Source organism: Anolis carolinensis, chromosome 3 (genome assembly GCF_035594765.1).
Source record: "Anolis carolinensis isolate JA03-04 chromosome 3, rAnoCar3.1.pri, whole genome shotgun sequence".
In the NCBI taxonomy this organism is placed as follows: Eukaryota; Metazoa; Chordata; class Lepidosauria; order Squamata; family Dactyloidae; genus Anolis; species Anolis carolinensis.
In genome coordinates this window covers 165,612,976-165,639,866 of record NC_085843.1, presented here as the reverse complement: position 1 = coordinate 165,639,866, position 26,891 = coordinate 165,612,976, and the positions used below count along the sequence as shown (strand labels likewise).

General features: G+C 40.1%; 1 protein-coding gene across 3 annotated transcripts in view; it reads left to right on the top strand.

The window, feature by feature from the left end:
• The window catches only part of arid5b (AT-rich interaction domain 5B), a 356,167-nt gene that overhangs the window by 180,400 nt on the left and 148,876 nt on the right, over window positions 1-26,891 (top strand). For all 3 annotated transcript variants that reach the window (XM_062975777.1, XM_062975778.1, XM_062975776.1), the window contains one exon: window positions 19,116-19,346. In XM_062975777.1, coding sequence (XP_062831847.1) covers window positions 19,116-19,346 — 231 coding nt within the window. The remainder of the gene's footprint in view (window positions 1-19,115; window positions 19,347-26,891) is intronic.

Here is a 26,891-nt window from a genome sequence, read left to right as displayed (position 1 = left end):
GGTTCTTTCAGACAGGGGGGAATCTTTTTATCCCACCACTGCCACCAAATTGTAAGGCGCTAATAACGACTGCCACCAATTTGTGAAGGTGCAACCACCAAAGATTCAGAGAGGAGACCTGTTACTTTTTTTTCTTTCTTCTTCTTATTCACTTTAGATGGTAACGTAACTTGGTTTATAATATATGCGACAGAGGCTTAGATGTTGAAAGAACAATAACAAGTTTATTCAGGCACAGAGCTTAGCGGTTACAATTTTGTTTCTCACTTGGAGGTATTTTTATTAACAGTTACAATACTAGAATGAGATGAGTCAAACTTTCTAAAGTGTCACTTCTTTTACTTAAAGTAGTTAGAACCTCTTTCTCTGCTACTTTTAAACTGCAGCCACCCCTGTGATATGCGATCACAGATTCTCTGTTCCTTACCAAGACACAGACTACATTAAATAAGTTACCAAACTTATTTTAAACCGACTCAAAATGACCAATTGAGTTCCCTTGATCCCCTCAAACTACCGTGTTTCTCCGAAAATAAGACAGTGTCTTATATTATTTTTTGCTCCCAAAGATGCTCTAGGTCTTATTTTCAGGGGATGTCTTATTTTTCCATGAAGAAGAATTCACATTTATTGTTGAACAAAAAAATGAACATTTATTATATACTGTACAGTAGTTGTCATCACAAACCAGCATAACCAGACAAACTGTGAATCCTTTCAAGAATTTCTTGTTACTACCAATATTTCCATGTACAACACTCTATGCTATGTACATTTACCAATCCTGCATGCTCTGGCATTCTGTTTGGTGGGCATGCTTCCAAACAAAAACTTTGCTAGGTCTTACTTTCGGGGGAGGCCTTATATTTAGCAATTTAGCAAAACCTCTACTAGGTCTTATTTTCTGGGGATGTCTTATTTTAGGGGAAACAGGGTAGGATCAATCTTCCCTGTGCCTCATTAGAGCACAGACTGACTCTCTTTTTTAAACTCTGCACTTCTTCAACAAAACGGCAGTTACCTCTGCCTACTTCTCCATGGCAACCAGCCTCTGAGTGCTGAGATGCAATAACTGTAATACTTACCCTTTTAAAACACAAACACACAATTAAACATAACATCTGTAAACCAAAAATTCGTACTTCATTACAGGGACATTCATGATGATATGCTCTCCTTCCATGAAGCCTTGGAAGCAAAACAAAATGAAGAAGGCAGGACAATTGCACATCTCCTTTTTGTCAACTGCACTGAAATTAAGTTTTGTAGAATTAAAAGATGCGGGAGTGAATTCATCAGATTGCATGCTTTTGTGGAGTTTGATTGACTGCCTTCGTATTGCAACTCTGATTTGTGGTGCCTGACTCCGTCTTCTACATCTCTTCAGATATTTAGGTAGATTAATGCTAATCAAGGTGATTAATTACAACATTCACACTGGTCTCCAACTGACAAAAGTGTTCTTTCTCCCACCCTGGATCTTACACAGATATATAAACCTCCCTTGCCTAGTTTCCAACATACCTCACAACCTCTGAGGATGCCTGCCACAGATGTGGGTGAAACGTCAGGAGAGAAAGTGTCAGGAACATGGCCATACAGACCGAAAGACTCACAGCAACCAAATAATAACTTTATTTTTGTACTCCACCTCCATCTCCCTGAAGGGACTCAGGACGGCTTACATATGGCACAAGGTGTCTAAAACAATGCATAAAATAGACAGTACAATACAAAATAAAACCACAAGTATATATAACAACAATTTGAACTCAGAACAGTGCACAGTAACATATAGTGTCATCTGTCGTAAAAACAAGGCCAACTGTAAACAAGAAGAAAGGAAAGGGATAGCGCATGAAATTGGACCAATAGCACAAGAGACAACAGTAAACAGAAGCAAACAACAAGGAATCAGCTGGAGAGAATGTCATGCCTCTACACTAATGCACAGAGCATGGAAAACGATCAAGATGAACCTGAGATCTTAACATAGGAAAGCAAATATTATTTAATAGACCTGAGTTTAACCTGGTAGGATGTGTCTCATGGTTGGAACATTGTAATGTAAGGGCATGACATACTCCAAAGAAACAAACTAAAGAGGAAAGGAGGAGAAATGTGTCAATAATGTGTACACCTGTAAAAGGATCCATGACTTACAGTACAAAACAGAGATTGTGATCCTTTGGGTAAAACTTAAAAGGGAGAGAAACAACAGAGATTTCATTGTGGACATCTACAACTCCCTCCCAAACCCAGCCGGACTGAATTTTTCGATGATGCCTTCCTAAAATAAAAGACCAAATATTCAAAGAGAGAGCAAGAGAGAGAGAGAGAAGCAATGGGAGACTTCAGATATCCTGATATTTGTTGGAAGACCCACTATGCTAAGAGAGGATAGTCCAACAAATTCATTACTAGCTTTGCAGACAATTTCATTGTACAAAGTTTGGAGATCAAAGGATCACCTATTTTTGATCTGATCCTAACCAACAGAGAGTGGTCAACGGGGGTAGAAATGGTGGAAGTCATAGATGAGTTTAACCCTGTCCTCTTGGGATTTGCTAATAGAGGAAAGGAAACGACAAATGTAGTGAGATGCTCACTCTGTACTTAATAATAAAGTTAAAGGAAATGCTGGGTGAGATTTCATGGTCGGAGATGTTAAAAAGTGAGGGGGGTTCATGATATGTGTGTTTCTTAGAGGTGAGATATTGAAGGCACCATTGTGAATAACTCAAGGGAGAAAGAAAAGCAAGAATTGTCTCCAGAAACCAGGATAGATGTACAAAGAAGTAAGCCGAGACTTAAAAGAGACCTTACGAGGGAAAATTTAAGGAACTGGATATGTCTAGCTTGGAAAAGAGAAAACTGAGTGGAGATATAATACTGTGTTTAAATATCAGGAGTCCCGGTGGCACAGCGGATTAAACCGCTGAGCTGCTGAACCTGCTGACCAAACGGTTGGTGGTTTGAATCCGGGGAGTGGGGTGAGCTCCCACTGTTAGCCCCAGCTTCTGCCAACCTAGCAGTTTGAAAACATGGAAATGTGAGTATATCAATAGGCCCGGGCTGTGGCGCAGGCGGGAGAGCAAGCCAGCTGCAATTAACTGCAATGAATCACTCTGACCAGGAGGTCATGAGTTCGAGGCCCGCTCGTAGCCTATGTTTGTTTGTCTTTGTTCTATGTTAAAAGGCATTGAATGTTTGCCTATATGTGTAATGTGATCCGCCCTGAGTCCCCTTCGGGGTGAGAAGGGCGGAATATAAATGCTGTAAATAAATAATAAATAAATACCACTCTGGTGGGAAGATAACAGCGCTCCATGTAGTCATTCTGGCCACAGGACCTGGCAGATGTCTATGGACAACGCCGGCTCTTCGGCTTAGAAATGGAGATGAGCGCCAACCCCCAGAGTCGGTCACGACTGGACTTAATGTCAGGGGGAAACCTTTATCTTTACTAATATTTACCTTTACTAAATATTTTAAGTGTTTGGTGTGGGGTGGGCAGGAGACTGTTACTCCCTTCAGTTTAAAGGGTTAACATTATCTCATTTGGCTAACGTTTAAATTTTTATAATTGTGCATGTTTTTTGTCAATTGTTGTGTTTTATATTGCTATTGTTTTTATTCAGGCTTGGCCCCATGTAAGCCGCCCTGAGTCCCCTTTGGGGAGATAGAGGCGGGGTATAAAAATAAAGTTATTATTATTATTATTATTATTATTATTATTATTATTATTATTATTATTATTATTTTATTGTATGACACAGCAAACAAGATAGACATGCTGGATTTCGTATCACAAAATCACAAGTCGAACACTTCCCAAGTGTCTAGGACTGTGTGATGTATTTTCGGATGATGCGTGCAGATCCCAGCAGGGTGGCCTTTTGCAGTTGGCAGATAGTGATTTTGTCAATGTCTATTGTTTCCAAATGCCGGCTGAGATCTTTTGGCACGGCACCCAGTGTGCCCATCACTACCGGGACCACCTGCACTGGTTTCTGCCAGAGTCTTTGAAGTTCAATCTTGAGGTCCTGATAGCGGCTGAGTTTTTCCTGTTGTTTTTCGTCAATGCGACTGTCACCTGGGATGGCAACATCAATGATCCAAACCTTTTTCTTTTCCACAACTGTGATGTCTGGTGTGTTGTGTTCCAGAACATCATCATCATCATCATCATCATCATCATCATCATCATCATTATTATTATTATTATTATTATTATTATTATTATCATCATCATCTCTGGCATGCATTAAAATCCCCCTTTTCCCCTGAACAATCTTTCCAATTCAAGTGTCTGTTTCAGTTGATTGCCGTGTTAAGAATCAACAAATCATCAGGGTGGGGCTTCAGCAGCTGACTTACAGTACAAGTTGTTTCTCAAAATAACCACAACAGTGCGATAGTGACGCATAATTTAAGGCACTGCAGGTTTTTATAAATAAAAAAAAACCTGGGGCATTCATTTAAATTTTAAGCCGTCTTCTCAATGCGCCCTTCCTCTTTCTCTCCGTCTTTCACTTTTCCTCCTCCTTCCCTTTCTTTTTAAGGGGGTGTTTTTGCTGTTTAATATTTTCCACTCTATCTTGGCTTTCTTCCAGCTTTGCAACCAACGGGAAAGGCAGCCGATCGGTGGGAAGAGGGACAGATTTTATTTTTATTTTTCAAAAAACCACAGCAGTTTAACTGCAAGTGTTTAACAGCACGTTCAGCTCCAAGTGTGTATTTCCCTCCTTTGATGTATAAATTTGTGCTAACGTAACTGTCTTGGGAGAGATTTAGATTTGTGCTAGGATACATCACCCGGTGCTGGAGGACTGATCAAGTTGAAGCACAAGTTTGGAATCTTAAACACTGGCAACTGATTCCAGCTCTTCAGACTTGCGCGTCTGTAAATTCGCCTTTTACAAACGTCTTTCTGTATAATGTCTTGTAATTAGAACAGGAAATTATTGAGTAACTCTGCGATGAATAAGAGTACTTAGGCTGAAAGGAAAATTACCTTCGGCGGAATTATATTCACCATTTCCCTTAGTTTTTTTCCTTGCTTCACATTACAATGTTGGTAATGATAGCAACAGATGCAAGTATTCTTATCTGCATGGCATTGTTCTGCTGATTTTATACACGACACACACACGCAAATAAAAAAATCATTTTCAAAAAATGGAAGGACAAGAACATAGGAAATGCCTAATTAGACGATGAGATTCTGCGTGGCAGCAGAATAGCAATGACGTGGAAACATCAATATAATTATCAATATCTCTAAAGGCTGGAGCGGCGCCAGGTGTGTGAAGTGCATTCTCTGCCTTGGCTCGGTTGCTAGGAAAAAAGACCCATAAAGCGCAGAGAAGTATATTATAAAGAATCAGAAGAAAGCATAAATCAGGGCAGGAATGGTTCCTATCAAGCCAGTTTGACTTAAATAGGATCCAGACTGGATGATACTTAGTTATGTGATCTGACTTTGGAATGCTGTGTTTAAACACTTCTGCATTTATACTGGTCATTACGACTGAAAAGGTAATTTGTTATTCATTGTTTAAAATTCTTGTTAACGTGTTGCTCTTATTTAAAAAAATTCTCAAAGTATACCAAAAAAAACCCCACCCACACCCTAGAATAATAGCATCTAATTTTCTCCAAACATCTCAACAGTAAAAAGTAAATGTTATTACTACACTAAAAAAGGAATTATTGTTTGTTACGTTGCTACACGAAAGTAAATGGCTACATCCTTGTTGCTTAAAAGAAATGTACTGTGACATTAAGCTATGCCTCTTTTGCAGTTTAATATTATTTCATCTTCTTCAGTCTGTGTTAAAGCGCTGAGCTGCTGAACTTGCGGACCAAAAGGTGCCAGGTTCAAATCCTGGGAGCGGAATGAGCGCCCACTGTTAGCCCCAGCTTCTGCCAACCTAGCAGTTCGAAAACATGCAAATGTGAGTAGATCAATAGGTACCGCTCCGACGAGAAGGTAACGGCGCTCCATGCAGTCATGCCGGCCACATGACCTGGGAGGTGTCTATGGACTATGCCAGCTCTTCGGCTTAGAAATGGAGATGAGCACCAACCCCCAGAGTCGGTCACAACTGGACTTAACATCAGGGGAAACCTTTACCTTTACCTCTTACTATGTCATCTTCTTCACTCTGAATAGTAAAGGTTTTCCCCTGGCATTAAGTCTAGTTGTGTCCGACTCTGGGGGTTGGTGCTCATCTTCAAGAGCCAGTGTTGTCCGTAGACTCCTCCAAGATCATGTGGCCAGCATGACCGCATGGAGCGCCATTACCTCCCTGCCAGAGCAGTACTTATTGATCTACTCACATTTACATGTTTTCGAACTGCTAGGTTGGCAGAAGCCGGGGCTAACAGTGGGAGCTCACCCTGCTCACCAGTTTTTAACCGCAGAACTTTCGGTCAGCAAGTTCAGCAGCTCAGTGGTTTAACTAACTGCGCCACCAGGGGCTCTGCATAGACAGAAAATAATGAGCATTATGTCCATTGTGCTCAAAGAAAGGGAGGAGTTGCTCCAAAATTAGTCCTTCTACTACATATTTGGAGTCTGTTAGGCAAAAGAAAAAGATCTTTACATGTTTGTTTCTATTGGCATCGAAATGCATTTGCACTAATACGATTAAAGAACTAAAGGGCAGAATAGTTGGCAGATTTTTGCAGTTCGGGTAATTAGATGCAGGAAAGAACATGCACATTTTTCCATCAAGCTCTATAAAGTCTTGTTGTGGATTGTTGAATGTGTGTGTTTGGGTATGTGTATTTTTTTTTAAAGGAGGGAATTTATCAATGTTAAAAGTGGATTATTGTACTTAGTAATCATCATCCATGTAGTGTGTGTGTCTGAACACAAAGAGCAAACTGTATGTATTTCCTCACTCTGACTGCAAGAAGCTTTTGATCACAAAAAATTGTATCCCCACTCCAATTTGTGAGTTGTCCTGCATTGCTTTGAAAATCAGTGTGTAGTTTGTTGTATGTTATCCGGGCTGTATGGCCATGTTTCAGAAGCATTCTCTCCTGACGTTTTACCCACATCTATGGCAGGCATCCTCAGAGGTGTGGTTTAATTGTAAGCATTAGATTTAGTGTGGATTCAGATGAAACCTTCATAGAGGGTGAATATAAATAATACTTTTCTGGAAATCAGTTGAACCATAAATTTGGGTATGTGTGATGGAACCCGGGTTCCCCAGCTTGGCCCCACAGTATAATAACTATAAGTAATATGAGTCTACACTCACCATATAATCCAGTTTCATGGTGAGTGTAGATTCATATTACTTATAGTTACTCTATTGATCTATGTGAGTAGATTAATAGGTACCGCTCCGGCGGGAAGGTAACGGCGCTCCATGCAGTCATGCTGGCCACATGACCTTGGAGATGTCTATGGACAACGCCGGCTCTTCAGCTTAGAAATGGAGATGAGCACCAACCCCAAGAGTCGGTCACGACTGGACTTAACGTCAGGGGAAACCTTTACCTTTTATAGTTACTCTAGGTTTGTATTGATGTCTGTGTTTATGTTTGTTTACTATTTTGATTTAATTTGGTTTGATTCTATTGTTTATTATGGCATTGAATGCCATCTTTGGTAGAAACCGCTCTGGCCCCGCCTGGGGAATTGGGTAAGTTATAAATAAAGTTTTATTATTATATCATATAATGGAGCCCCCGGTGGCGCAGCATGTTAAAGCGCTGAGCTGCTGAACTTGCAGACTGAAAGATTGCAAGTTCAAATCCGGGGAGCGGAGTAAGCACCCACAGTTAGCCCCAGCTTCTGCCAATCTAGAAGTTCGAAAACATGCAAATGTGAGTAGATCAATAGGTACTGCTCCGGCGGGAAGGTAACGGCGCTTCATGCGGTCATGCCAGCCACATGACGTTGGAGGTGTCTATGGACAACGCCGGCACTTTGGCTTAGAAATGGAGATGAGCACCAGCTGCCAGAGTTGAACACAACTAGACTTAATGTCAGGGGAAAACCTTTACCTTCACTATATCATATAATACAGTTCAACTGCATTGCATTATATAGCAATGTAGACGGGGTTTAGGAAAGGTAACTTCCAGTTCTCCACTTGATCTTCTCCCTCTTGTACTCTGGCCAGACATTGTAAGATCCAATTGTTCAGCATTGTAATCTATACACAAAAGTGTAAAAGAAGAATTTATTTTGCCCTAAAAATATAGAGGCCTTATATGGAGTCCATGGAGGTGCTGTGACTGAAGTAGACTTCTAATTAGGAATCTCTTTTTGAGCTATTATTTTCAGTCGTTTTCCCTTTCGCAGTGTTTACAGTACATAACGACAATTACATGATATTCACTAGATTCTATTGAATACCTGTTTGTGTATTTTGAGGGGCAAAATAGGTCTTTGATTTCTGTTCTCATATAGGTGTGGCTGTACGAAAATCTTTCTTCCAAGAACTTTTTGTTTGAGTTTGCTTAAAGCAATGATGTGGCTTAGCTTTCTTTGTCCTTCCTTAGACTGATCTGTTAAACCTTTTGTGAATAAAAGAAGACAGAAAATACCTTTTCAAGCGCTGATAGGACATATTACTTTTCCGGTTAAACTTGGTTTGCACTGCGGGCGTTTTTTCAGCAGCTAGGAATTAAATTAGCACTTTGGTGGTGGTGTGATATGCTAATAATAACAACAACATTGTCCTACTAATACGGTGATGATGATGATGATGATGATGATGATGATGATGATGATGATGATAAAATAATAAAATCAGCTGATGACCCAAAATGCAGACTGTGCAAGGAAACCGACGAAACCATTGATCATATCCTCAGCTGCTGTAAGAAAATCGCACAGACAGACTACAAACAGAGGCACAACTATGTGGCCCAAATGATCCATTGGAACTTATGCCTCAAGGACCACCTCCCAGCAGCAAAGAACTGGTGGGATCACAAACCTGCAAAGGTCGTGGAAAATGAGCACGCAAACATACTGTGGGACTTCCGAATCCAGACTGACAAAGTTCTGGAACACAACACACCAGACATCACAGTTGTGGAAAAGAAAAAGGTTTGGATCATTGATGTTGCCATACCAGGTGACAGTCGCATTGACAAAAAACAACAGGAAAAACTCAGCCGCTATCAGGACCTCAAGATTGAACTTCAAAGTCTCTGGCAGAAACCAGTGCAGGTGGTCCCGGTGGGGATGGGCACACAAAAGATTTCAGCTGGCATTTGGAAAGAATAGACATTGACAAAATCACGATCTGCCAACTGCAAAAGGCCACCCTACTGGGATCTGCACGCATCATCCGAAAATACATCACACAGTCCTAGACACTTGGGAAGTGTTCGACTTGTGATTTTGTGAAACGAAATCCAGCATATCTATCTTGTTTGCTGTGTCATAATAAAATAATAATAATGATGATGATGATGATGATGATGATGATGATGATGATGCTGGCACGATATGAGGATTTAAAGTTGGCACGATAAGAGGATTTAAAGTTGGCACGATATGAGGATTTAAAGATTGAATTACAAAGACTCTGGCACAAGCCAGTCAAGGTGGTCCCAGTTGTGATCGGCACACTGGGTGCAGTGCCTAAAGACCTTGGCCTGCACTTAAACACAATCGGGGCTGACAAAATTACCATCTGCCAGCTGCAGAAGGCCACCTTACTGGGATCTGCACTCATTATTCGCCGATACATCACACAGTTTTAGACACTTGGGAAGTGGCCAACATGTGATCCAATACAACAGCCAGTAGAGTGTCTGCTGTGGACTCATCTTGTTGTGTTTCAAATAGTAATAATAATAACTTTAATTATATACCGCTCTATCTCCTTGAGAGGACTCAGGGCGGTTTCCAAACATGTGTAACAAAAGTAATGGTAGATCAAGCTTGCAAACAATGTCGTGATTATGATTTATAGATTGGATTGTTTTAAAGAACTATTAAAGAGCCAGCGAATTGTATGTGTACTTTTATGAAGTCTTGCTATCATGTGATTTACTGGAAACAAGTGGTGTGTATCTAAATATATATATATATCTTGATAAAAGAAGCAAAAATACCACATCCTGGTGCATAAGGAAAGTGTGGCCTCATCTCCAGACGGAAGACAGAAATACCTGTGTGAAGATATGAGACACCACAATGCATTAAACCAGGTCTGAAGTTTACATACGTAGGAACTCAACACCGATAGGAAGATCAACATTAAAACTGAAGTATCTGAGCAACTGTATTATAATGAGACAAACCTTTAGTCTAATAGCCCAGATTTCTGTTAAACAGAAATCCAGCAAGAAAAAGGAACTTGGTCAATTTCGTTCTCAGTCACCTTTGTTGTTTTGTGCCTTCAAGTTATTTCTGACATAGCAACCATAAGGTGAGCATTGGCAAGATTTGTTCAGAGAGGGCTTGCTTCTTGCCTTCCTATGAGACTGGGATCTTGCCCAAGATCAACCAATGAGTTTCCATGGCCAAGCGAAGAGTCAAATCCTGATATCCAAAGTTGTAGTCCAATGCTCAAACACATTAGCTCTCTGGGCCACCTTTAGATATCATTAACCTAAGGTTTTTTCCCTGTACCCAATATGAACATTTTGGAAAATTTGTCAAGACTACAAAAGCTGACTGTCCTGCTCTCTGCCAAACAAATACACTGTGCTAAGAGAATCTGTAGTGAGGGAGATTCCGGCAAACAAAATCCTAAAAGTACAATAGCAGAATAACTGAAAAGGACCCCCTTGAAATGTCCCAGGATAGCGTCTTCAGTCATTTAGGAACAGCAATAGATGGATATCATGAACCTGAATAAGATAACAGTATGGCCTTTGCAGTGGAGAAGAAAGCCAACACATGGTTGTGGCGCAGGCTGGTGAGCAGCCAGCCAGCTGCAGCCAGCTGCAACAAATTACTCTGACCAAGAGGTCATGAGTTCGAGGCCAGCTCGGAGCCTATGTTTGTCTTGTCTTTGTTCTATGTTAAAGGCATTGAATGTTTGCCTTATATGTGTAATGTGATCCGCCCTGAGTCCCCTTCGGGGTGAGAAGGGCAGAATATAAATACTGTAAATAAATAAATAATAAATGTTATTGAGTAATTTTCTTAGCTATTTGTGAATCACCTTGGGTCTGATTCTAGGAGAAAGGAAGCATCATCTATGCACATAATAAAAGCGAAGATCTGTATGTGTGTATATGGCACGGGTGTCCGCACACAAAGATAGCCTCTGGTCTCCATAAACAGGCTATAGTTCACAGTACTGAGGAGCCACCAAGTCACTCCCTCCTAGGACATTGCAGGTTACAGTGAGCACATCCCAGTGTTCCTTTCTCTCTCCATTTGCATGACCCCACCCACTACCTCTCCCTTAACCCTATCCTACCTTTTCCTATGGCACACAGCAAACAGAGGAATTGATAAGCAACTGAACATACTGGAAAGGTTTTGGGAAAATTCACCATGATATATAAGAGTTGTAGGGACTGGGATTTATAGTTCATCTGCAATCTAAGAACACTCTGAACCTCACTGACAATGGGAGTTGCAGTTCACCCATATTCAGAGAATACTGAACCCAGAAAGTGATGGATTTGGACCAAACTTGGCACACAGACCCAACATGGCCAACTGTGGATACTGGCAGGCTTTGTGGGTGATTGACCTTGGCATCAGAGAGTTATAGTTCACCCGTATTAGAGAACACTGAACCCAGAAAGTGATGGATTTGGACCAAACTTGGCACACAGACCCAACATGGCCAACTGTGAATACTGGCAGACTTTGTGGGTGATTGACCTTGGCATCAGAGAGTTATAGTTCACCCATATTAGAGAACACTGAACCTAGAAAGTGATAGCTCTGGACCAAACTTGGCACACAGACCCAACATGGCCAACTGTGAATACTGGCAGCCTTTGTGGGTGATTGACCTTGGCATCAGAGTTATAGTTCACCCGTATTAGAGAACACTGAACCCAGAAAGTGATGGATTTGGACCAAACTTGGCACACAGACCCAACATGGCCAACTGTGAATACTGGCAGACTTTGTGGGTGATTGACCTTGGCATCAGAGAGTTATAGTTCACCCATATTAGAGAACACTGAACCCAGAAAGTGATGGATTTGGACCAAACTTGGCACACAGACCCAACATGGCCAACTGTGAATACTGGCAGACTTTGTGGGTGATTGACCTTGGCATCAGAGAGTTATAGTTCACCCATATTAGAGAACACTGAACCTAGAAAGTGATAGCTCTGGACCAAACTTGGCACACAGACCCAACATGGCCAACTGTGAATACTGGCAGACTTTGTGGGTGATTGACCTTGGCATCAGAGAGTTATAGTTCACCCATATTAGAGAACACTGAACCTAGAAAGTGATAGCTCTGGACCAAACTTGGCACACAGACCCAACATGGCCAACTGTGAATACTGGCAGCCTTTGTGGGTGATTGACCTTGGCATCAGAGTTACAGTTCACCCGTATTAGAGAACACTGAACCCAGAAAGTGATGGATTTGGACCAAACTTGGCACACAGACCCAACATGGCCAACTGTGGATACTGGCAGGCTTTGTGGGTGATTGACCTTGGCATCAGAGAGTTATAGTTCACCCGGATTAGAGAACACTGAACCCAGAAAGTGATAGCTCTGGACCAAACTTGGCACACAGACCCAACATGGCCAACTGTGGATACTGGCAGGCTTTGTGGGTGATTGACCTTGGCATCAGAGAGTTATAGTTCACCCAGATTAGAGAACACTGAACCCAGAAAGTGATGGATTTGGACCAAACTTGGCACACAGACCCAACATGGCCAACTGTGAATACTGGCAGGCTTTGTGGGTGATTGACCTTGGCATCAGAGAGTTATAGTTCACCCGTATTAGAGAACACTGAACCCAGAAAGTGATGGATTTGGACCAAACTTGGCACACAGACCCAACATGGCCAACTGTGAATACTGGCAGACTTTGTGGGTGATTGACCTTGGCATCAGAGAGTTATAGTTCACCCGTATTAGAGAACACTGAACCCAGAAAGTGATGGATTTGGACCAAACTTGGCACACAGACCCAACATGGCCAACTGTGAATACTGGCAGGCTTTGTGGGTGATTGACCTTGGCATCAGAGAGTTATAGTTCACCCGGATTAGAGAACACTGAACCCAGCAAGTGACAGATCTGGCCCAAACTTGGCAAACAGACCCAACATGGTCAACTGTGAACCCTGGGTAAATTTTGGGAGGGCTGACTGAAGATTTTTTGGAATTGTAGTTCATCCACATCCTTATGCATTTTCTAATGGGAGCATTCATTAAATAAACAAAAGGAAAGCCTGGGCTTTTTTTTCTAAAACATAGCATAACATATGATATTACCTAACTTCCAAAAAAACCAACAACAATGCCCTTTTCAAATAACCTGGGTATCACCGGGTACCCAAGCTAGTAAATGAATAAAGTAAAGGGAGGCAGTAATGGGTGGCCCATTCTGTACCGTTTCTGCCTTACAAAGGTAACTGCTGAACTGCCCTTATGCATGCTTTATCCATGAAGATCAGCAGTGGCCTTGTGTACTTTAACATCTCTTAAGGGGCACTTATTACTGGAGTGTTGTGTGGTTTCTGGGCTGTATGGCCGTGTTCTAGCAGCATTTTCTCCTGACATTTCACCTGTACTGTGGCTGGCATCTTCAAAGGATCTCTCTGAAGATGCCAGCCACAAATGCAGGTGAAATGTCAGGAGAAATGCTGCTAGAACACGGCCATACAGCCTGGAAACCACACAACACTTGAGTGATTACGGCCGTAAAACCGTCGACAATACATTAGCTCTTCTTACTGTTTCTAATAAGGAGCCTCCAATGGCCTAGGGGATAAAAGCCTCATGACTTGAAGGTTGTGTTGAAGGTTGGGTTGAAGACTGCCAGGTTCGAATCCCACCGGGGGAGAGTGTGGATGAGCTTCCTCTATCAGCTCCAGCTCCATGCGGGGACATGAGAGAAGCCTCCCACAAGGATGGTAAAACATGAAAACATCCGGGCGTCCCCTGGGCAATGTCCTTGCAGACGGCCAATTCTCTCACTCCAGAAGCAACCCCGGTTGCTCCTGACACGAAAAAAAAAACTCTAATACTGTAAGATTTACCTACTCATCTATTTCATTTTGTTCTTCTGTCACATAAATATTTTTTCTCAGCTGTAAAGTTTTGAGTTCTTGGTCCAAGAAACCATAACATTTGGGGGGAGATACAAGTTTGGTGGGTCCTCTACTTTTTAAAAAATCACCCTTTCCTATTTTTATTACTTTTGCCATTCTGCTTTTTCATTTGAAATTTTCAGAACGTAACCATTAAGACTTGAAATGTTTGTGCAAACCCATGCCCAACTAAAAGACCAGAAAAGGGGTTTTGCAGTTCCATACGTCAGCTATATTGCAATTTTTTTGCAACTGAACTGGGATTGTAAATGTTTAGCCTACTAATTTATTTAATCCAGCATAGAACATGTTCTGCAAGCCATTCAAAGCTACCGACACCAACAAGATGTGCCATGTTGCAGCTTGCCAGAAATGCCATTTTTAGACCTGTTATCTTAGAAGGAATCACTTTTCTAGACTTCACACCTTTTATCCTCCCTCAAAACAAGCAGTGGCAACCCAAACAATTCTACATTTTTTAAATACAAGTTGAATATTGTGGGAAAGAGGAACAGAAAATAAGATACAGAGAAGCAAAGATTTATTTGAGGGATGCAGAGTCTCATGGTCATAATTTCATCCAGTACTTGCTCTCATAAAATTTATGTGCCAACTGTTGATATACAGTAGAGACTCACTTATCCAAGACTCGCTTATCCAAGGTTCTGGATTATCCAAGGCATTTTTGTAGTCAATGTTTTAAATATATCATGATATTTTGGTGCTAAATTCATAAATACAATAATTACAACATAACATTACTGCATACTTTTTCTGTCAAATTTGTTGTATAACATGATGTTTTGATGCTTAATTTGTAAAATCATAACCTAATTTGATGTTTAATAGGCTTTTCCCTAATCCCTCCTTATTATCCAAGATATTCGCTTATCCAAGGTTCTGCCGGCCCATTTAGTTTGGATAAGTGAGACTCTACTGTACTAAAATGAAGAACAATATGGTATTTCTCCTGATTCTGCCCGTAGGAAGGATGCCGACTTTTATTTCAGCATTAGTCATAGGACTGTATCCTCAACTGTGTCCGAGATTAGCCAGTTTTCACGTTGTGTCAGCATTACCACCCATCACAGAAAATAGTCACAAAACAGAAGGGTGGAATTTTACAGTGTTCCGTAATTATAATCCCAAATTATGCAATGGGAATAATTTTCAAAATGCACTACATGTAGCATAGATATTCAATGTAATTGCCTCTCAGTTTTAATTTCTATGAGCAGGATAAGAAGGATTTTGTACATATGCAGGGGAGGATCATTCTACTAAAGACATCTTAATCTCTGGCTACTGGTGCCTGATATCTGAAATTTTAGCAAAAGGTTCATTTCATATTTTTCATTTTAATCTGCTGTCAAAGAGACTAAAGATGTTTTCTTTTTATAATAACCCTTGGCATTATCTCAGTTTATGCCATAAGATTACTACATAGCCCAAAAATACTTTGTGTCGCCCGGCTGCATTGATTTGGAGGGACTCGTTTCTGCAGAGAGAGATGCTGTCTATTTAAGAAGTACAGTAGAGTCTCACTTATCCAACATTCTGGATTATCCAATACGTTTTTGTAGTCAATGTTTTCAATACATAGTGATATTCTGGTGCTAAATTTGTAAATACAGTAATTACTACATAGCATTACTGCGTATTGAACTACTTTTTCTGTTGAATTTGTTGTATAACATGATGTTTTGGTGCTTCATTTGTAAAATCATAACCTAATTTGATGTTTAATAGGCTTCTCCTTAATCTCTCCTTATTATCCAACATATTCGCTTATCCAACGTTCTGCCGGCCCATTTATATTGGATAAGTGATACTCTACTGTACTTTTATTTATGATTAATAGACTAATTGTTTGGGAGCCCCTCCAAAAAAAAAACTCCCTAGCTTCAAGGTCCGTTTCACATACGCGCTTTTCTACATGGTGATAGAATCTCTAAGATGTCTGAGTCCATAAAACAGTTGTTGCGAGCTATTTTCAAATGCAGATAGATATTCATCACGACCACTCCTATAGCCATATTTGTCAAGGAGAATCCAAAATATGTCATTCTTTATCCAAATCAATCTGTCAAGGCTTATTTTCTTTACTAATATTTTTCTAAAATTGTATTCAGTCAATTTATATTCTATTACACTATGTAACAAAATTTGAAAAAAAAAGTGTTCCTGGTTTGAAAGTGTTATTTCCTGTTGAATTGTGTGGTACTTACTTTGAAAGTACAGTAGTCTCATTTATCCAAGCCTCGCTTATCCAAGCTTCTGGATTATCCAAGCCATTTTTGTAGTCAATGTTTTCAATATATCATGATATTTTGGTGCTAAATTCGTAAATACAGTAATTACAACATAACATTACTGCGTATTGAACTACTTTTTCTGTCAAATTTGTTGTCTAACATGATGTTTGGTGCTTAATTTGTAAAATCATAACCTAATTTGATGTTTAATAGGCTTTTCCTTAATCCTTCCTTATTATACAAGATATTTGTTTATCCAAGCTTCTGCCGGCCCGTTAAGCCTGGATAAGTGAAACTCTATTGCAGTTGCTATACTCCAGAAACTTCATTTTTGTGGTTGCTACAAACTATGTTGAATTGGTAGAGACTCTCTTGAGAAATTCATTGAAAAACTATAGCAAAATGTGCTGCAGGATGTCTCGCAATCACAAACTTTGCAGTTTAATAAAGTTTTTCAATGCTTTTGTGAGAGAATCAATTAGGAAATGACATTTATAACCCAGGAACAAAAATTGTTACGTAGTGTTATTGTATAGGAATTGCACAGCGGGTTAAACCGCTAAGCTGCAGAACTTGCTGATTGGAAGTTTGATGGTTCGAATCTGCAGGACTGGGTGAGCTCCCGCTGTTAGCCTCAGCTTCTGCCAACCTAGCAATTCAAAAACATGCAAGTGTGAGTAGATCAATAGGTACCACTTTGGCAGGAAGGTTACATCACTCCATACAGTCATGCCAGCCACATGACATAGCAGATGTCTACAGACAACGCTGGCTCTTCGGCTTAGAAATGGACATGATCCCCCCCCCCCCCCCCAGTGACTCGACTAGACTTAATGTCGAGGGAAAACCTTTACCTTTAGTGTTATTGTAATGTATTTTGCGATGTAATATTGTATATTTTGTATTTGTAACTGTATTCTTTATTGTTTGTTTGTTAAACTTATGAGCCATGTTGAGCCACAGTTTGGTGGAAGAAGTCAGGTAGCATTCATATCAATAAATAATCACAATGATATTTTTGTTTAGAGAATCCATCTCTTCCACCTACTTTGGGGAGCACAGCTAAACTCATAGAGTACAGGAAAGACTGCAGAAGTGGAAGGTTTCATCAAACTATCAAAACATCTCAATCCTTGTGTTGTTGAAGGCTTTCATGGCCTAAATCACTGGGTTGTTGTGAGTTTTTCGGAAACCATGAAAATGAGCAAAATCTGGCTGCCAGTATTAAAAAAACTCTAAAATCAGAACAGTAAATAAAGAACAACACTCTAAAAACAGAGGAATTCCAAACATGAAACAATAAGGGCTAGCTAACACCTCCCAATAAAGGATTCTCCCAGGCAAGAAGAAGCTAGGCCTTGAAGCTGGCAAAGCCATTAATGCTAATGAAGGTGATTAATTACAACATTCACCCTGGCCTCCAACTGACAAGAGTTCTTTCTCCCATCCTGGACCTTCCACAGATATATAAATCTCGCTTGCTTAGTTTCTAATGTACCTCTGAGGATGCCTGCCATAGATGTGGGTAAAACGTCAGGAGATAATGCTTCTGGAAGATGGCCATACAGCCCGAAAAACTCACAACAACCAGTGATCTCAATCCTTGACCCAAGAAGCCATTTTGGCATTAATGTAAACATATATTTTAGATCAGGGGTCCCCAAACTAAGGCCCGGGGGCCGGATGCGGCCCTCCAAGGTCATTTACCTGGCCCCCGCCCTCAGTTTTATAATATAATATTTTATATCAGTTTTAATAATATAATATATTGTATATACATACAGTAGAGTCTCACTTATCCAACACTCACTTATCCAACATTCTGGATTATCCAACGCATTTTTGTAGTCAATGTTTTCAATACATCGTGATATTTTGGTGCTAAATTCGTAAATACAGTCATTACTACATAGCATTACTGTGTATTGAACTACTTTTTCTGTCAAATTTGTTGTATAACATGATGTTTTGTTGCTTAATTTGTAAAATCATAATCTTATTTGATGTTTAATAGGCTTTTCCTTAATCTCTCCTTATTATCCAACATATTCGCTTATCCAACGTTCTGCCGGCCCGTTTATGTTGGATAAGTGAGACTCTACTGTATAATATTGATGATAATCATATGTTATACAATATAATACTAGTAGTAATACCATATAATAATATTAATTATATGTTATATATTACATATTATATAATAGTATAGTGGTATAGTTCAATATAGTAATATATAATGCTAATATTGTGTTACACTTTCAATTGAAATTCTAATAGGTTTATGTTGGTTAAAATTGTTTTCATTTTTAAATATTGTATTGTTCTTTCATTGTTGTTGTTGTTGTTGCACTACAAATGTGCAGTATGCATAGGAATTTGTTTGTATTTTTTTTTAAATGATAATTCGGCCCCTCAACAGTCTGCTTAAAAAGTTTGGGGACCCCTGTTTTAGATGGTTGCAAAAGACTCAAGAATTAATCTCTTGTGTTCTCTGGAGAACAGTGCAAAGAGTTTGGGGCTAAAAATCTGACGTATCTTTCCAAATCTGATTTATGTTTAATACAACGTGGCAACTGAGGCAATGAATAACATTCTTGCATTCTACATCTCTTTCAGGTGAGGATGATGAAGATGCAAATGTGCTGATCCTCAGCTATCCTCAATACTGTCGCTACCGGTCCATGCTGAAACGCATCCAGGGCAAGCCGTCCTCGGTACAAGCAGACCAGTTTGCGTTAGCCCTCGGCGGCGTTGCTGTCATTAGCAAAAACCCACAGATCCTCTACTGTCGAGACACGTTTGAACACCCAACTCTTATTGACAATGAGAGCATATGTGATGAGTTCGGTAAGTCATTTTTCTTTTCATACTGTTGCTAGTTAAAAACCATTTTGCTGTTGAAATTGCTCCTGTTTTTCCTAAGTCAAAGACGGGAATAATGGATAAGCAGCAGTCATATATAAGTCAACTAGCTGTGCCCGGCCAGACGTTGCTGTGGCGAAGTATGGTGGTATGGGAAATAAAGTATTGAGGAATTGGTGGTTGTTAAGGTAAAGGGTAAAGGTTTTCCCCTGACATTAAGTCCAGTCATGTCTGACTCTGTGGGTTGGTGCTCATTCCCCTCATATGTTTGCAGGTCCTTGCAAATCCTATATACATATAGATCCATGTACTTGTATATCTGTATCCATATATATACATTATTTAACCTACTGATGCCTCAATTAATGTAATTTTATTGGTATAGTAGAATCTCACTTATCCAACATAAATGGGCTGGCAGAACGTTGGAAAAGCGGATATGTTGGATAATAAGGAGGGATTAAGGAAAAGCTTATTACACATCAAATTAGATTATGATTTTACAAATTAAGCACCAAAATATCATGTTTAACAACAAATTTGAAAGAAAAAGTAGTTCAATACGCAGTAATGTTATGTTGTAATTACTGTATTTACGAATTTAGCACCAAAATATCACTATGTATTGAAAACATTGACTACAAAAATGCATTGGATAATCCAGAATGTTGGATAAGCAAGTGTTGGATAAGTGAGACTCTACTGTATCTATTTTTATTTTGAAATTTACCAGTAGCTGCTTCATTTCCCACCCTTGGCTTATACTCGGGTCAAAAAGTTATCCCAGCTTTTTGTGGTAAAATTAGGTGCCTCAGCTTATATTCGGGTCATGTTATACTCGAGTATATACGGTACTTTATTTACTTTATTTTTATCCTGCCTTTCTCCTGATATACTGACACAATACAAATTAAAAACGGATCAAATGCATTAAGATACGGATATAGAAATGAAAAAAAACAGTTATAATTTAATAGTTTTTGTACCACATATTTTTAATTGTGCTGCCCCATGTGGAACAGTGCCAAAGTCTTTTAATTCAAAGCTCAATTGCTTTATTCTGACAAAGCTGTACATATATAGGTTATGTATGTAGCTGAGTAATGCTTCTCCATTTCCACTCCAGTTGTTAACACTGCTGAAGAGGCAAGCAATTTTTCAATTTGCTTTTCAGGTCTGAAATCATAAAGTGAGTAGCCTCTCTAGCATTTTGTTGGAAACTCTCCATAGACCTCTGTCTTTCCATCCATTCCATTCCCACCGTTGTTTTTATTGTCCTTGTTGGGCTTAGAAACCCTTTCAAGGGCCTTGATGGAAGAACCTTTAAGGTTTACTTTCAGACAATAGTTTCCTTCTAAGTTGCAGCATCATATTTTTACTTTTCATGAAAAAAATAATGTTCATTCTTACTGAATATACAGCTCCCAAGTCGTATCACTCATGCAAGTAGGCCACCTCTTTGAGCTGCTGAAGTGTGTTCCTGCATATAATCAACCCTGATTCACAAAAGCTTATTTTCAATAGGGCACAGAAGTGCTTTAAAAATTTGCTATGACTACAGTCATTAAACTGCTTACTCTATAGGATTTCCATTTGCTTCCACTGGCAGTATTCAGGTATGTGTTTGAGGCCTTATTCATTTGATGGAGATTTGAAAGCAGCTGTGCTGGAGAGGCTTTGGGGCTCCGTTCCAGGCGGGAATTGGGAGGCATCCTTTCACTATTTATATTAAGCACTAGCTGTGCCTGGCCACGCGTTGCTGTGGCGAAGTCTGGTGGTATGGGAAATAAAATATTGAGGAATTGGTGGTACTTAAGGTAAAGGGTAAAGGTTTTCCCCTGACATTAAGTCCAGTCATGTCTGACTCTGGGGGTTGGTGCTAATCCTGAGTCTACACTGTCATATAATCCAGTTGAAATCAGATAATCTGTATTTTATAGGCAGTGTGGAAGTGGCCTGATTGAAGTGGACCTGGGCTGAGTGGGTTGCTAGGAGACCAAGTGGGTGGAGCTTATCCATCTAACTGACAGCAGACCAAGTGGGTGGAGCTTAGTCTTCTAACTGGCAGCAACTGGATAAAAACAATTATTCCTCTCCCTATAATTAGGACTTTAATTTCTTTTCTTTTTGTTGTATGAACGTAGCGGCATGGATGAGGGGTTTTGCTGCCAAGTTTAGTGTTTCTGGGATGTGTAGCTTTGTTGTTTTGTCCTAGGCCAAAATTTCATTACCCTTTTATATATATAGATAAAATGCATTCTACTCAGTCCCTACCTCAGGACAATGCATGGCAGAATTTAGGCCATCGAAGCCTTTCCCAAATTAACCAAAAACACCTGAGGTACATAATGAAAGGAGCTTCAAAGTGTGTATTTCTTCATATACTCTAGACAGCTGTACTAATTGGTGTAATGTTCTTTTCTTGGTCCATATCCAGTAATATTGTTGTGCTAGAATGAGTCATATTGCACATTTGCAGAGAAAATACAAGGGTGGTATTTTGTGTGATGTCTGTGTGTATGGAGTTGCATAACTGAATACGCAACTTATGATATGTTTGTCTTAATGTTTGATCATGGAGACACCACTACCACTACAGGAATGGCCTTTCTAAACCCATATTAGGACTAGTTAATTCGCCACTTTTGCAATATGAGATCTGGTATGGAATATGTAACGTTAAGTCCAGTCATGTCTGACTCTGGGGGTTGGTGCTCATCTCCATTTCTAAGCTGAAGAGCCGGCGTTGTCCGTAGACACCTCCAAGGTCATGTGGCCAACATGACTGTATGAAACGCCATTACCTTCCCACCGGAGCAGTACCTATTTATCTACTCACATTGGCATGTTTTCGAACTGCTAGGTTGGCAGAAGCTAGAGCTAACAGCAGGCGCTCACTCCGCTCCCGGAATTTGAACCTGGGACCTTTCGGTCTGCAAGTTCAGCAGCTCAGTGCTTTAAGACACTTCGCCACCGGGGCTCCTGATGATACATACTTACCACCATATGCTCCAAAGCTAGAGGATGTGTAGCCCTTTAGATGTTGCTGGGCTTGACTTCCAATCTTAGTAGTTCTCATCCTGTGGGTCTCCAGATGTTTTGGTCTTCAACTCCCAGAAATCTTAACAGCTGGTAACCTGGCTGGGATTTCTGGGAGTTGTAGGCCAAAAATATCTGGGGACCCACAGATTGAGAACCACTGTCCTATCTGCATTATTCAGCATTACTAGTAGTGAGAAACTATCAGTCTTACTTTGGAAATATTTGAAGGTCACACATTCCTCACCTCTGATATACACAACTAAATAGAGTTTAATTATCATATCGCTCCACTATGCTGGGGTCAACTATTCTAAAACAGATCAGAGTTACAGCTCTCTCTCTAATAATCACCCGGTGCTATGTAACATTATTATTTTGCAACTACCTAGTGATTATCGCTGGCTATTATTATATTAGCTGCCTTGTGTCAGATGGTATTAGAGTACTTGTGATCTTCTTTCTGCTATTTCATACAGCCGCAATGAATGCAAATATGACAACCACTCAACAGGTCTTTGGAAAGTTCCCTCTTCCAGTTGCCACCTTAGCTGAGGAATTTAGAGAACTGTAATACAAAACTGTAGCTTTTATGAGCTCTGTGTCACTGCTATTCTTTTGTCATCAGTGATTTTTAGTCTCTGTGTGTGCTCAATGTGGATTTAGCAAGCACAAATGTATTTCTATGGTTGCTTCTGGAAATTGATTTGGCAATACACTTCCCAGGATTGCTGGCTTCAAGTAGGAGATAAGCTCATGCATGAGATAAATTATTATGAGGTTTCAGCTGGCTAGCTCATAAAAACATAACTCAGTTTGCCATAGTTGAGGTGCTAATACAAATATTATGTGGTATACTATTAGAGGTTTCAGTTGCCTGACTATTGTGGAAAACTGGAGCTATTTCATAAACTTTGTTAACACTTACAGAAGACCTTTCTTAAGCACACAATGCTGCCATGATTTGTTTCTAGTGCCAGCCAGCCTACACAGAGTTATGTGTTTCTTAAGACTGTGAGCAAAAACTCCAAACTTGGTGCATTATAATTCACAAGAATCCTGCTTCCATTTATGGCACAGTTTCTTAAGTGTTTTGTTTCTATATTGCAACCAGAATGTAGTCTTCTTCATCATGGAATTTTGCTAGCAAATGCTTGAAATTGATCATTTCCTGTCTAATAAAATAGATATCTGGTTGTTGTATTTTCTGTTGTGCTGTACAAATGCTTGATCCCAAAGTCAGCAAATTTGGAGTGTTAACTAATCCATCCAAAACAAAGACTGCACTAAAGGTTTGGATGTGATCTCTCAACTGTGTGAACTCAGGGTACCTCCTAAGCAAACAATTGGAGTTCTTTTCATTTCCTTTCTTTTCCCTCTCTCTCTTTGAATGCACATTTCTCAACTAGTTTTGAACAAACTTGGTATTTCTGTAAAATTGTGAAGATATTTATGGAAAGTCAGATCTGATCAGCATTTTTTTAAATTTAGTGCAAAACAAGTTTTGCAGTTTGGTGCAAAACAGGTTTGGAAGATTATGGATAGTCAGGGTTGTAGCAGGAGGGGGGTTAGGGGCTCAACCCCCCCCCCCCCAATTTTCAGATTTAAAAAAAACCCTGGTTTACTCATGAATTTTTACTGATTAACCAAATCCCTATGAGTGTCCACTGAAGTTTATCGATGGAGCCTGATTTCTAAATTATTTTGTGTTATGGATTTGCCAAAAAATCATGATTTGCCAAAAAAATAAATTCAACCCCCCTCCCACCAAAATTATTTTCTGGCTATTCTGGTGGTGGCGCAGTGTGTTAAAGCACTGAGCTGCTGAACTTGCAGACCGAAAGGTCCCAGGTTCAAATCCCGGAGCAGAATGAGCGTCCGCTGTTAGCCCCAACTCCTGCCAACCTAGCAGTTCGAAAACATGCAAATGTAAGTAGATCAATAGGTACCGCTCCGGCGGGAAGGTAACGGCGCTCCATGCAGTCATGCTGGCCACATGACCTTGGAGGTGTCTACGGACAATGCCGGCTCTTCGGCTTAGAAATGGAGATGAGCACTAACCCCCAGAGTCGGTCACGACTGGACAGGGGAAAACCTTTACCTTTACTTATACTAATCAAACTTTTCTTCCACTCAAATCATTTGTGTCAACCTAAATAATACTGGGTAAATATAGTAATTCCTAAAACTAATAAACTGACCTTTCCGCTTTGTGATTATGGATAGTAAAAATGTGATTTAATTTTATATCCATTCTTATTAGCAAACCTGGCCATTCTCCAAGGATGACTTGCTGAGGTCATTAAAGGGTGGAGAGTAATTATGTTTGGAGGATTGAACCTAAAATATACTAAAGACTGTAGGGTCTTCTGAGTAATTTAATAGCATGTAGCCAATCTGATCCTATGGTATAATATGGCTATGTATTGCCAAATGTTCTGTGTCACTTTCAATACATTGATGGCATGCAGCTGATAAAGCACAAGACAAGGCAATAAAGTGTACTACACTGGGTTACGCAAACAGTTTACACAGATGCCATGTAGATTGATGTCACATGTATAAAGTGATGACAGCTAAATCTAAACAGAGGCCTGGTGGTACAGTAGACAAATGGATTACTTAAAGGCACTGTTGTTTATCAATGAGATTGAGGGTAGACTAGATTACGGGAATGTGAGAGAATGTTCACATCATGTAAAAATAAGTCAAATGCCTTGAATTTTCAAAAATCTTTATAGAGCTTCTTTTCTTAAGAGGAGCGAAGGAATTTGAGATGCCCACAGAGGTTGGATCAACTTAAAGAACTGGCATAAACGAGATGATCCCAAAGACCAAGTTTAAATAAAACAAGATAGCATTATTTATAGTAATAAAACATAGGTTCTGTACATGTTGTTGTGTGCCTTCACATCGTTTCTTACTTATGACAATACTTTCATGGTGCTTTCTTGGCAAGATTTATTCATTATTAGCTTGGGGACCCGGCAGTGCTTGGGTTATCGGAAGGCATTATTTGTTTTTGGCATGTTAGGTAATATCACTGAAATTTGGTCTGGATCCATCCTTGGCTGGGTTCAGGATGAACTACAACTCCCAGATTCCCAGGGCAATCACCCCCAAACCCTGCCAGTATTCGCAGTTGGCCATATTGGGTCTGTGTGCCAAGTTTAGTCCAGATCTATCGTCGGCTAGGTTCAGGGCTCTCTGGAAAAGGGTGAACTACAACTCCCAGATCCGAGGTCAATCACCCCGAAACCAGGCCTGTATGCACAGTTGACCATGTTGGGTCTGTGTGCCAAGTGTGGTTCAGATCTGACATCCGCTGGATTCAGTGCTTTCTAGATTCAGGTGAACTGTAACTCCCAAAATCCTAAAGAACTATGCTAAGAATTTTCTCCAAAGTGATGAGAACAGAAATATTCAGTTTGTAATATCTTGGCAACACAGTTATCAGTTGATACCTAATATGGCAAAAGTTTTCATCAAGAGACCTCATTATGTACGTACATGTAAACATAGATATTCCGAGAGAGAGAGAGAGATTGAGATCTAAAGCTCTTCTGGTCCCAAGTATTTTCAGTAACCAATATTAGTGATTGGAGCCCCTGATGGCGCAGCAGATTAAACCACTGAGCTGCTGAACTTGTTGACCGAAAGGTCGGAGGTTCGAATTTGGGGAGCGGAGTGAGCTCCCACTGTTTGCCCCAGCTTCTGTCACCCTAGCAGTTTGAAAACATGTAAAAGTGAATATTTATTTATTTATTATTTACAGCATTTATATTTCGCCCTTCTCACCTCGAAGGGAACTCAGGGCGGATCACATTACACATATAGGCAAACATTCAATGCCTTTTAACATAGAACAAAGACAAGACAAACATAGGCTCCGAGCGGGCCTCGAACTCATGACCTCCTGGTCAGAGTGATTCATTGCAGTGATTCATTGCAGCTGCTCTCTAGCCTGCGCCACAGCCCGAGCCCGAGTAGATCAATATGTACCGCTCCGGCGGGAAGTTAACAGCGCTCCATGCAGTCATGCCAGCCACATGACCTTAGAGGAGTCTACGGACAACGCCGGCTCTTCGGCTTAGAAATGCAGATGAGCACCAACCCCCAGAGTCGGACACGACCAGACCTAATATCAGGGGAAAACCTTTACCTTTACTATATTAGTGATCCGCTGAGAGACAAAACTTTTCTGAATTAAGATGTTGCATAAAATTGTAGGTCCACAAATATTCTGAACAGTTTAATAGGAAGCAGCTTTCTCTCAGTCAGCCAGGAGGCAGATCTGTATTACTAGCAACTTCACCCTTTATATGAAAGGCCACAAACAGGAGATCAAAGGGGACCGGTTCTTCATCATGATCCCACTTTATTTGCATTCACGCATGACTAGACTCCATCCATGCACTCATTTCCTTTCAAACACCCACACTGGCGAGGACGGCAAAATATCCCTAAAAAGATGGCTTTTTTTCTGGGCAG